Raw genomic sequence first — 13,556 nt, forward strand, 5'->3', positions numbered from 1 at the left:
CTTCTTGCAGGTTTGTGATTGTTTGGCATGTAAACATGTTTGACGGACTCAATCAAATTGTCAGTGATGATGAGAAGCTAGACAAGAACAACTTCCATGCCTGAAAGTCTAGAATAACAAATTTCTGGGTAAAGGATTTTGGGACTATGTTAAAGGAGATAATGAGGAGCCTCCAGAGTTGTTTGAAGAGAATGCCACTCCAGCAGATATAAAGGCATTTAAGGATTGAAATCAGGGTGCAAGAAAGGTCATGTATTGGCTTTTGATCACTATCATAGACACAATGATAGGACACATACAGGATGCTAACACTCCAGTAGTTGCATGGCAGAACCTGGTGCAGATGTTCCAAACCAATACAAAGGAGGCAAGGAAACTTTAACTAAAACAAGAGCTGCAGACTGTGGAAAAGAAAAGCATGTATATCAATAAGTATACTTTAAAGATCAAGGGCATTGTTGAATCCCTTGGGCCTATCAATGTGTGGAAGATGATGATTTATTGAGTGTTTGTTTCAATGGGTTTGGAAGAGTTAAGCCATTCAAGACCTCCATTGTAGTCAAAGAGAATATTCCCAACTTTCAGGACTTGGTGTCTAGGTTGATCATAGAAGAAAAGACTCCAAGTGAGGACTCTTGTTCACAAAGTAAGAACACATCAAAACATGCTTTCTACTCTAATTCGGGTAGAGACAAAGGTAGATATCATAATTTAGGCCAAGGTGGCCGCGCGAAGAAAATCAGAATTCTAGACAACAACAGTCCAATGATTCACATATCAACAAAAAATCATACACAGGTGGAAGAGGCCAGTCTAGAGGAAGGGGAGACAAAGAGGCTGAGGTGGATGGTAAAGAATCAGAGTGCAAATAGCATAGAGTACTATTATTGTGGCAAACCAGGGCACATGGAAAAGGACTGCTATAAAAAGTAGAATGACATTAAAAGTAGAAAGTTGCAAAGCAAGGCAGATATGCATCATCTAGTAAACAGGGTGGTGATAAGTGAGCACCTGTTTATGATGCAACACATGCTTAGTTCCACAACAGAAGATGTATCAGGATCTTAAGATATATGGTATGTGGATTTTGACACCTCTAACCATATGACCCGTCATGGTGGAATGGTTTAGAGACATGCAAAAAATGGAAAAACCAGGTTATGTAGAAACAGGTGATGATACTGTGTATCCCATTGCGCATGTTGGTACAGTGCCATTGTCTATGCAGGATAGTAAAATGAAGTAGTTGGCAGATGTACTTCATATTCCAAATATTACAAAGAACTTGGTTTTTGTTAGACAGATAGTTGATTAGGGTCTACAGGTGAGGTTTAATCCTCAAGGATGTTTTGTGAAAGACTTCAAAAAGCAGTGTCACTTAGTTGTAAAGGGTAATAAAAATGGCAGGATGTTTACTTTGGGGATGTGAACATGCCTGAGGTAAAGGCAGCCATGTTTGTGCATAGAACAGGTGTCATTGGCAGATATTGACATATGGCACAAGCACATTGCTCATGTGAATACACAGCCGACTGAAGTCTATGCAAGCCCAAAATATTGTTGCAGGCTTGCCAAGGTTTAAGGATGATGGTATGCATAAATTATGTGAATCATGCCAACTTCGTAAGCAAGCCGGGCATGCTTTCCCACATGAAAAGCATGTCAATGCAAGGCCATTAAATGTTATACATTTAGATATATGGAGATCGACCAAGACTCCAATAATTGTAAGTTGTAGGTATTATGTTATATTCATTGATGACCACACTAGGAAAGTTGTAGGTATTATGTTATATTCATTGATGACCACACTAGGAAAGTGTGGGTTTACTTCATGAAGGAGAAAAGTGAGGTTTTTGCTTACTTTCAGAGATTTAAAGCCTTGGTCACAAAAGAAGGAAAAAGGCATGCAAATAGAATTCCTAAGATCAAATGGTGGGGAGAGAATATTTCTCAAATGAGTTCAACAATTTCCAAAGAAAGTAGGGAATCAAGAGACATTTTACATGCACATACACTCCACAATAGAATGGTGTTGCAGAAAGAAAAAAATAGGCACATTGCAGAAGTGGCACGTGCCTTGATGTGGCTGAAAATAATATGCCACATTATTTTTGGGCAGAAGTAGTAGCAATTACTGTGTACATTATGAACAGGACACCCATACACCTATTCATGGTATGATGCCTAAACAAAAGTTTACAAGCAAAAGACCGGATATGTTTCACTTGAAAGCATTTGTGTGTATTGCATATGTGCATGTTCTTGATGAATTAAGAACAAAGTTCGATCCAAAGGCAGAGAAATGCATCTTTATTGGTTATGCTATGGCAAAGAAAGGTTATAGATGTTATAACCCTACCACTCGTGAGATGCGAGTAAGCAGAGATTATGTCTTTGACGAGATGAGTAGCTGGTATGCACTAGCGCGCGGTGAAGGCAATAGAAGTTTTAGATGTAAGAAGTGCTATTGCTTCACCACATGTAGAGAAGAAATCATAGGTTCTTAGTGGACTTGGCGAGTCCTTTAGGGGTGGATCCAATGTTAATCCGCAAGTTGAAGACATATGTAGGTACACATGTATCACGCAAAGGGAAGGAAAAGGTAGATGAGCCTTTTATGCCTGATCTGTCAACAGGTCACTCATATGTGGATGGTGATTCTAGCGGCTCTGAGCAGAGCCTTAATGAGGAGCTTGGCATTTTGTCTATGGTTACTCCTGGTGTAAAGAGAACCAGGGCTATTTTGAGAACACCTCGCAGTGATCCAGGTGTGTATGTACATATATACACACTACCAAGTGTTCTCAAAACATATATACACATGCATATATGTGTGTATGTTAATACATATATGCACATGCACATATGTATACATGCATGCATGTGTGTATGTACATGTATATATACACATGCATGCATGCATGTGTATATATGTATTTACATGCACACATGCATGCATGCATGTATGTATATATGTGTGCAGTTCAATAGTTGTTTTTGTTTAATGTATGTTATTTGATTCTATCTGTGTGTGTGTGTGTGCGCGCGCGCGCGTGTGCGTGTGTGCGTGTGTGTGTGCGCGCGCGTGCGTGTGCGTGTGTGCGTGTGTGCGTGTGTGCGTGTGCGTGTGTGCGTGTGTGCGTGTGCATATGTAACTTTTGGATTAAAAACATTAGGGGAAGATCTTAGTGGTTTTAGATTAAGGGTAGCATTAGATTTTTAGTAGGATGGAATGTTTTGGGTGTGACTATTTATTTATACGAGTAGGATGGAACATGTGTGTGCGTGCATGTGTGTGTGTGTGTGCGTGTGTGTGTGCATGTGCATGTGCATGTGCATGTGCGAATGTGTGAATGCATGTGTAACTTTTGGATTAAAAACATTAGGGGAAGACCTTAGTGTTTTAGATTAAGGATAATATTAGATTTTTAGTAGGATGGAATGCTTTGGGTGTGAAGTAGGATGGAACGTTTTGTTGTGAGTATTTATTCTTAAGTAGGATGGAATGTTTTGAGTGTGACAAATATTTTTTTCTAATTTGTATTTATCAATTCGGCAAATGTTTATTGTTCTTTTTATGGTTAAAGTAATGATCAGGTAAGTGATTAGTGATAGTAGATTCTTTTGATAAGTAAGCACCATAGCTTTGTTGATGTAATATATCATACCTTAATACCAATGAATGCATAATGTTTTTTGGTAAGCATTGATTACATGCATCAATGACTATCAAGCTTGTAGTCGGGTGCATTTAGGCTTAAATTTACACAACCCGTTTTACCCAGTTTAGGCTCTTGCACATTTTCTAGTTGGGCCGGATAAAATTCCAATAAAAACTTATGTTTCTCTACATATTTTGTGGGCTTTAACAATCAACAATACTCATTGGTTTTTAAAAAGCAGCAATGGGAGGATCCATCATGGTGGCTAATTGATAATAATGGTTTAACATATTTTAGTGTAGGGTTCTAATAATGGGTAATTGATAAGAATCATTTTACATATTTTAGAGTAGGGTTCTAATCAACATGTGGAGATCAATGATCTAATGAAGATTATATCATGGTAAAATAATCTTATAGTCACATAAATTTGAGATTCTTTTGGTAAAGCAGCAAGACATGTTGGATGACATGCTTTCAGTGTTAATAGAAGAAGACCGTTGTCTTAAGTAGCAAGGTACAAAGATATTTGATTTAGACAGTGCTATGGCAATCAAATGGAAAGGCAAGAAAAGGGGGGGAAGCCAATCAAGTGCAATTATTATAAGATGCTTGGTCACATAGAACAAAAGTGCCTCAAAAGAAAATGGCATAAGAGTAGAAAAAGGAGCATGCAAACCTTACGATTGATAATGAAGAAGAAGATCATGAACCTAAAGAAAAGACATTCACAGTTATCTCAGTGCACCAACAATGGAGAATCTTTCTCTTAAAGAGGAAAATTATGATTGGGCCTTCTAGTTCCCATTATGTTTGAGTCAAGGGTACTCTACCCGGGTAGTCTCACCCAAAATCTAAGTTATATATTTTGGATCCCTGACGCCTTAATTCTATAAAAGGATTCTCTCTATCATTCCCTTTTTTCCCCTACTTTAGGAGCAGGGGGTTGCGGTTGTTTTGGTATGCCGATATGTAAGTTGTCTGTGTTCCCCGAGTAGGACCTAACCTCCTCTGAGTCTTTCGCAAAGACAATGCTCGCTAAGCCTTTGAGCCATGCTTGTTGAGCCTCTGAGCCTTTTGAGCCATGCTTACTAGCCTCTAAGTTTGAAGTGAGGGACCATGTCTTGTGTCTTTGCTTGTGTTGGTGTACGGGACTATTGAAAAGGTAATGCATGGAACTCCACCATCACTCCGAAGGGGGGTCTGTTGGATATTTCAGAGTTAGTCTGGAGTCCAATCAAGTGTCCTCAATGATGTGAACACACTTTTGTTAAGAATCATGGGTATCTAGAGCATGCAACAACGGAAGCAATGGAAACAAGAGGAGAGCAAAGTATAAAAGAATGAACAAGCATAAACTTACTGAATCATCATGAAGACACCATAGAGAGAACACAAGATGTATAGAAAGCTTCTTGTATTACTTTCTATTTCGTATGTGCCCAATCATGGTGTCCTGTATACTGATAGAGAGCCAATACATAACTTTTTTGGCTCCTTGGTTCCAATCCTTGAAGTCTTTCACTTCTGTAGCAGTCGGATTGATCTCCGGTATCTCCGGTGCCTCTTCATGCTCACCTTCTATGTAGTCCTAGTAACCCTTTCCCATAAGGAAATTTGTCAACCTGAATCTCCAAGCATGGAAGTTGTTTTTATCAAGATTCTCAGCAACAATCTGGTTTATGCCATCATTTGACATCTTGCCAGACACACAAATTTACCAGAAACAGCACTCTAGTTTGTCCTTCGTAAACTGCTGTATTTTCTGCAGCGGTACTGTACTACACTCAAATGTCACAACCAGTGACCTCAATGTGCATACATACACCCAATGGCAACTGTTGACCTCCTTGCAGCACACACAATGTCTGCACAACCAATATGTCTTCTTGCAGTTCTTAAAACAGAGTTCTGCATAGAAACAATGACTTATCCATAGTGCTCGAAATCGCCTGCTTTCTAAAAAACAAAGGTCCTAACGCACCCGAAACGCATTTTCGGCCCGAAATTTTTGTCCTATAGGACAAAATAGTTGTCCTCGTACCGCTTCCTGTGCTTCTCTTGATTCCAGCTTAGTCCTTAGCATGAACCAGGCTCTGATACCATGAAAAGATGTAGGGGAGAAGAGAGCTTGAGCTCTTGCAACACACACTCACAAAGCCCTAAAAGAGAACACACAAGGTGAGAGGCTGAAAATCTTCTTCTTCTTCACACAACACTCAACACACCATATACAAAGATAAGAGTACACTAAGTACTCAACAACCAAATACATACTAAGGTTCTCTATAGTGTGAACCAAACTAAATGAGCTGGCGCTATAACTATGTCAATCTCTAGAATGGCTGTCACACAGCCTGTCATCCCACTGGCCGCATATCACCCATGATCTCACCAACCATGCCAGTGGTGTAAGTGTGGGGCCTATCCCCCAGGCGGGTCATCAGTGTCCGCTCGATATCTCAACAGCCAATGCATTTGTTAGTAAATTAATCAATGGAATAAATGTTAGATTTACCGATTTGCCTCTTTTCAATGCGGGCAAACCTTTTTCTCCTTCTACCTATGAGAAGGATGTTCGTGTTCGAGGTCAAACACACAAGGGATTTATGGATCGATTATGTACAAAGTTTGGTGTTCAAGGGAGTAAGCTTATAGATGCAATAATGCAATGTGAGTTTGAAGTGGATTGTTTTTGTCTCACATTGTACCAAGTAAATCAAAGCTTTACTTTCCACAAAGCATGGGGACATTGTCATGGTGAAACTGGGTGGGTTTAATCTTATCCAAATCTCATGAAGCTTTGGCAAGCACTACTTGTGGTTCTGGTGAGCACCGCCGCATGTGAAAGAGAGTTCTCAAAGCAGAATCATAAAACTTTGTAGACAAACTCAAGGTGTATAGAAGAATATCAAGGTGGAAGACCAAGCTTCAGTTTGGTCTTTAAAAGAAATACCAAGGGAGGTCTTCCATTTTCAGCCCTGCATGGATGTCCGATAAATAAAATTTCCAAAAAAAAAATATGAAGGTATTTTTCAGAACCTGCAGGGCCCAGGCTGCGCCGCTGCAACCTGCAACTTGCAAAAAAGTGGCGTTGTGGTGGCCGGTGGGCCATATTACATTAAAAATTAAAAAAAAACTGCCAACTCCAAAAATCATCATAAAACTGTGTCGGGACTCGGATACAAGCGGCAAGCAAAGCGTAGGATGGCGGCGCAGAGTCTGCAACAAAACCAGGTCCTCAAACAGAAGCCAATCAGCATCCCGGGGAAGCACCAATCACGGGCGCCTGCATCTCGCGATTGGCCAAGAATATTTTGTGGAAATGTAATTACTAAATACGGGCTTTTATCCAACAAGGCGTATCTAACATGGGGGAATCGGTGGGCGGCGTAAGGGCCTGTTTCCACGGAACAGGCAAAAGTGGCAATGAGTAGTTCTCAATAAGTTCCGTTCACATGGGGTAGTTGCATCACGCGAATAGCCCTTGCTTCTCTACCCACCTCTAATGTCACGGGAAGAGGGTCTTCAAGAAGAATACGGGCTTATGTCATGTAGCAAGCCCGCGGCGTAAGGGCATGTTTCCACGGAACAGCAAAAGTGGCAATCAATAACTTCTTCAAGCCCATGCGGTTCCGTTCACATGGGGTAGCTGGGTCAAGCGAATAGCCATCATCTAGCCTAGTGACTCGCGAGGTGGGTTGAAGTAGTTGCTTCTCTACCCACCGGGCCACCTCTAGAGTAACGGGAAGAAGGTCTTTTGAGATTGAGGTGCTTACTTTTTAATACCTTGAGGCTTGTGGTGTACCTTGGTTACACTACAACTTTTGCTTGGGGCTGCATTGATGGAAAAAGAAGGGCTATGTCTTGCATGGATGTTGATGTATAGACTTCTTAGTGTGCGAGCGTTACCAAAAAAGCAGATATTTCTTTCGTGCAGTTGGACGTAGAAGTATGATTAGGATTTGACAAGAAGTTCGAGTGTAAACTTGTGGATGGCAATCTATGTCAACGCTTCAAGGGTTGAGGAGATGGTTGGTGGGACACATAGTCGTTTTAGGGTCCCCCTCACATAGAAGCATTGCCACCGTCTTGTGGGGAGTTATAGAGTTTTTGTATTGCTATGCAAGTGGCTTTTACATTGTGCTTTGTTTACTCAGCCTCCTCTCAGTACAATCTCCTTCATGAGTGCACTTGTAGGGGATTTGTTAAGTTGGGTGCAAATTTCGCAACAGTGCAAGTGTGTTAGAATGCATAGAGATTAAGTTCTTGCATGTTAGTGCTTTTCATGTTCCTATAATACGCTGGATTGGAGGGTTTTTTATAGGCCATGGGGGCCCATTTCAAGCCTTCTCCAAGTCCTTTACTAAGGTCCTTTATAAGCCTTGTATTGAGGCTTATTTAAGCCCACTATTTTTGCTAATTGGTCCTTGGTTTAATCACTAGTTGTCACCCTAAACTATGAAGTGTAGCCTTCTACAATATCCAAGAAGACCATTGTGTTCATTACCCAGAAAATGTAGAAACATAGTAACATTTTTTTCAACAAAGTATCAACTAGGTAGTGCCTACCCTTAGTCGAAAGGGATCAACTTGCCCACAAGCTTTCAAAGTCGACATCTGTGTAAATCTGACTTCCTCTAGGACTTCAAAGCCTTGCATGCTCATGGTCAAGACCTACATGCAACCTAAGTTTCAGAGAGGCCTATTAATGAAACTTGAAGAGGCATTTTGTAGAGAGCATAATACCACTTCTTGGTGGGGGCCTGTTAAATACCACTCTTGGAGACACACACCACAGTACTCTTGCTAACACCTACAGTTCCACTTTGAGGCACCCTTCTTCTAAAGGAGTAACCTCTTCCTCTTATAGACTTAGAAGAGAGAGAACCATATGCTACCCCTCTTGTAGAGGAGAAACCTCTTCCTCTCATAGACTTAGAAGAGGGAGAACCATGTTCTATCCCTCTTCTAAAGGAGGAACCTCTTCCTGTCATAAGATATGGAAGAGGGAGAAAAAAGTGCTACCATAGACAGTGGGTCTTCCACTTCAGCTCTTGTGTAGTAACACATAGTCCTAATACTTTGAAAGATGAGGATCGTCAAGGTGAGAAGGTGATGATAGAGGATGTATATGCATGTGTATGTGCATGTGCATGTGCATGTGAATGTGTGTTCGTCACCCTAGCCTTCAACCATATCATGATAGACTAATGCAAGCACGACCACAAAAAGAAAATATGGGGGTCATTGGCACAATGATTTTTCAAAGCTTGATTGTAAGCGCTTCAAGAGTGTCTCGATGACGTATCACATGAAGAAGCATGGAATCCATCCGTGAGGTCTTCAAGGTGATGCCCACATGGGTAAAGTGATGACTGAAAACTACAAGAAAGGAATTGCACGACAACCTCAACGCAACAACAAAGGGTTAGTAATACATTAACAAAGGCATGGTACATCCCACATCTTATCTTGTGTCTGGTGCAAAGAATAGAGATTCCATGCAATATTTTTTGGACTTTGACTATGTACTTCGATCTTCTCGTTGGCATACATATCTGTCGTTTCAACTGATTTTTTCTTTGCCATGTGCAACGCTTTTCTGTTGTGTGCAGTCATCGCTCCTTTTACAAGCATATTCAATAGATCCATGTATCCACCACAGGATCTAGCTACCTAACTTACAAGCATATTCATGCTTCACGACGCTGTTATAGTACATTCACTTCCTTAAGACAGAAGCAAAACTTCTATGGTGATGAGGAGGGAGAGACGCATTCTAGTGACAATCTCTTTTCATGCATTGTGGTATTGATTTTTCTTTGTACATATGGTTTGTAATTGAATGTCCAACTATGATTTTAAATCAAATAAATTCTCTTTTCTCGTGAGATATTTTGTATCTTCCATTTCTTTGTAATCACCCATGTTAAGTATTTAAGTTTCTAATTACCCCCGTCTCTCTCTCTCTCTCTCTCTCTCTCTCTCTCTCACCCGTTCTCTAACTCAAAACTCTCTCCATCTTACTATTAACATGTGACTCGTGAATTGGTATGTACCTCATCTCCATTGAGGAGATACATTGCAAAAGACCCAATAATCATGTAAAATGTTATGTATTTCTACTCACAAAACGAACAATTGAACACCTACAATTAAAACAATTTCACTTGATCAAGAATAGCTTGCAGGCTATTCTCGATCAAATACAAAGAAAGAAAGATTGCAGTCAAGCCACAAATAGACTTGATAATCTAGACTTCAACACTTTCACTTGATCAAGGAAGTGGCTTGCAAAATATACTTGGTCAATTACAAAGAAACAAATTCACAGTCAAGCCCACGTAGACTCCACACCGTCAACAAGGGAGAGACATTGTTTCTAAAATTATAAAAGACCTATTTTCTATTTGATTCTTGTGCACAAAACATGGGTGATTCGAGGTGGGGAATGGTCTAGTGGTAAGTGTTCTTGCCCTATACCACGCACAATTTGGGTTCAATACCTTCCCTCTTCTCCCGCATGCCTAATGGCATGTGGTCAATCATTCCCGTCTCTAAAATAACCCTCGCAATACAAAAAATAAATAAATCATGAACGTTTCATGGCCATTGACTCACTATAAAGGTCTAGAATCTTTCTACTTACGGGCAACAAAATTTGGCAATGGATGAAACATGATAAGAGTAATGCCATGTTTCAATATTGAAAGTAAATGCAATTCTGAGGTGCGAAGAGAGATGTTTAAAAAATGAATGACAAGGGACCAGGTTAAGAATATCAATGGAAAGTACATTTGTGAAGCTTTTACATTAGTGAGATTTTTTTGTGAAACACCCCTATTTTATTTTTTTCGTGTAAAACTCTATTTCAGAGTTTTAAAATATTTTCATGCCACTCAAACTTTGAGCTTAGACATCTGCCACCAGACCAGCTCAAATCTCATCAAAAGCCTACAACTCTTCCCTATTTATCAGCCCACAGATTTGGTCCCATCTCTCTTCCTCCCACACAAAAGATGATTCATATCCCATCTGACATGATATCCCAGCTGCAGACCTGCTATCAGCACAGTCTTAGTGGTGAAACCCTAGGAAGCAGCTGACCTCTGTCAAACAAGGTTCTCTATTAAGACAAGGAAGGTGTGTGTTGGCTGTTTCTCCTGCAGATGCCACCCGCCATATGGCGCACTTGATAAAGTAGTGTGATTGTCCATAATAATGATAATGTAGGTGCATGCTTCTTCCTCCTCTTCAAAGCAACCACCCCCTCTGACACTAAAGCACGTGACACCTCTCAATGCAAGAGAAAGGAACCTGCTGAAGATGCTTTTTCAGGCTATATTGATTAGCTTAGACCGTTTTTCCCTATCTAATCCATGCCATCCTATGAACTAGATAGCCAGGACTGCAATAGTATGTTCTTGAAAATGTATGCTTCCATCTACACTAGTTTTTTACTTTCATGTGCACTAGTTATTCACTTCCCTTGTATACTACTAGATGTATCGTGTATGCTCTTGAAGATATATGCTTCCATCGTGCAACAGTTAATTTACTTCACGACCGAAAGTAAAATCTAGACACATTTGAATTCAACGAGTCATGAAGTCAATCAAGTCATGAAAAAATGATGAGAACAGAATTCACAAAATAATGAAGCAGAACTCCAACTGGGTGCCATAAATTTGGAGAACAGTTCATACAATGAATAATTAGCATCCCGCATTAGCACCAACTCGAAGGCGACGAAACCACTCAAAACAAACGTTCGGTAGGAGATGCCCTGCCTACATTCCAAGCAATGCAGTCTCCCTTCCCGCCCAATCCATGTTAGCAGTCAGCTCCATGCACTAGAACAATTATGTACCGAACTAGGATAATATTAGCCTAAGACACTATTAGCCTGACAGATCTCCCCACACCCAAGTACGAATACGAAAAAAAAGGTCAGCTGTCAGCTACATTATTACACCCAAAACAAGGCCCATTACTCCGACTATTCACAGTAGGCTTGTGATGCACGCCTTCAAGATAGTGAGGTGTTCTCTCTACAAACTGAAACCTTGCTTAACGGAACACGCAACTGCCTGAGCCCAATGGCGCAACCGCGTTTTAACTTGGCTGGGATGGTCACCTGAAATGAACAAGCAGAGTGTCAGAAATGACTGCACATTAACATCCAATACTTTTAATTCAGGCCTTCGATTCCACCTGTCTGGACCGGCAACATCAAGTGCCACAAGCATGCACCAGGGAATACAGCTCAGAAGCATTTAGTGGCGTAACCTGGTAGAATAAGAGACTTCCTAGAGATGGTTGAAGAGGAGCTTATTTAAATAGGTTAGATGGGCTGAAGCCTATAATGCAGATCCAATGCGGGAACACAGTGCCATAACAGCTGATTGCGTGAACCCTCTCTGCAGATGTATACAGGAGCTATCCTTAGACAAAAAGAATGGCTAACATGAGACATACCAGGACTAGATATTCTCCAAGAGTCGCTGACAGGGCTGCAAGGGCTCTCTCCACTCGACGACCTGTACAGTGAAACCCCGTCCAGAGGGGACACAGGCGACGAGCGGCTTTTGATGTCATTGTACTGCCGGTTGATCGCATAATAGAGCTCCAGGGCGGGCAGGGTACTCTGCAGGTCACAATCCTCACCAGAGCTGAATCCAAATCCCAGATCAATGCAACCCCTGAGCTCCTCCAAGTCCTCATCAGTCAAGCTCCTTGTTCTGGTCTTCAGCGAGGGCTTTCCGGCAGGCCAAGACCTTTCGCCGCAGTCAGAAACACTCCTTGCAACCGTCCGGTTGCAATGGCCTTCTGCGCCGCCGCCGGAAGTTTGTTGGGCGCGGCTGCAAAGCTCATCCATCACGTAAAGTTCTCTCTTGCGTTCCCACGCCTCTTCCCTGTCAATGTCCGACGAGAAGGAGTGTTGTTTGCCCAGCCTGCTCTGTGCCTTGCACTCTGTAGAGCCAGGGCATTCGTTGGTAATGTCAATGGGACAAGAGGGCGATGCTCCCTTTCCTCCTGTTATGGAGCATTTAACAGAACGGAGGCTATTCCCGCAACCGAGCTTCGCAGGCGCCTCCGATGAAAACCGGCTACCTGCGCCACCAGAGCTGCGTCTAGCGTATGCAGCGTCCCCATGCCTCTGGCGGTACGACCCAAACCCAGCGAAAGGCTTGGAGGGTTCCGTGATCTTCACAATCTCGGCAAGGTCATCATTGTGGACGAAGGAGCAGACGTCCATGAGCTCTCTCTCCTCAAAGGGGGTGGCGTCTGCGAGGTAGAACTCCTGTTCAGGGGAGCTCAAGGTGCGGCGAGGGGGAGGAGGGGAAGAAGGGAGGGAGTCAGAGAGGGGGGCAAGGAGCGAAGACGGCTTCTCTTTCATTCCCAGGACCTGGTGAGATACTGCTAGTAGAGTATAGGGGCTTCAGAGGAGAAAAGGGGGGGAGATGGAGACACAGACACAGACACAGACACACAGAGAGAGAGAGAGAGAGAGATCAACCATGAACATGCAACTAGAGTGTGTAGAGAGAGCTAACGGAGCGAAACACCTTCATGCAAGGGTTAGGGTAAGCTACTGTTAAGAGCAGAGAAGTAGTTTGAACTGTTAGTAGAGCGTCACTCAGGGGAGGGCGCTTCGCCCCCGCCCAGCAAATGCTATCATGCTGCTCAATCGAGTAGCTCTATGCATATATATGAGAGAGAGAGAGAGAGAGAGAGAGAGACTTACCAGCCCCATCCGTCCTAGGCCTGGCCATAGCGCCCTGCGCCCTGCACGGCCTAAACGTCTCAAACGCCGCACCCGCCCCATCTTGTCCCAAACGCTTTTCTCCATCAAATGTCAGATCTGGTCCTGCCAGTCTGTGGCCG

General features: G+C 42.1%; 1 protein-coding gene across 1 annotated transcript; it reads right to left on the reverse strand.

The window, feature by feature from the left end:
* Positions 1-11,304: 11,304 nt before the first annotated feature.
* LOC147610823 (uncharacterized) lies at positions 11,305-13,353 on the reverse strand. The gene is made up of 2 exons (XM_086785430.1): positions 12,147-13,353; positions 11,305-11,805 (listed from the first exon to the last, which is right to left on the reverse strand). Exons 1-2 carry the CDS (start codon positions 13,066-13,068, stop codon positions 11,720-11,722), a joined length of 1,008 nt encoding a protein of 335 aa, XP_086641556.1. The 5' UTR covers positions 13,069-13,353; the 3' UTR covers positions 11,305-11,719.
* Positions 13,354-13,556: the final 203 nt, after the last annotated feature.

Source organism: Cibotium barometz, chromosome 48, assembly GCF_041138505.1.
Source record: "Cibotium barometz isolate CiBa-2024 chromosome 48, ASM4113850v1, whole genome shotgun sequence".
Lineage (NCBI taxonomy): Eukaryota > Viridiplantae > Streptophyta > Polypodiopsida > Cyatheales > Cibotiaceae > Cibotium > Cibotium barometz.

Coding starts and splice junctions, on each gene's coding strand:
- LOC147610823 (XM_086785430.1), bottom strand. CDS start 13,068: ATGAAAGAGAAGCCGTCTTCGCTCCTTGCCCCCCTCTCTGACTCCCTC. Junction 11,806..12,146: donor TTGGAGAATATCTAGTCCTG/GTATGTCTCATG, acceptor TGTTCATTTCAG/GTGACCATCCCAGCCAAGTT.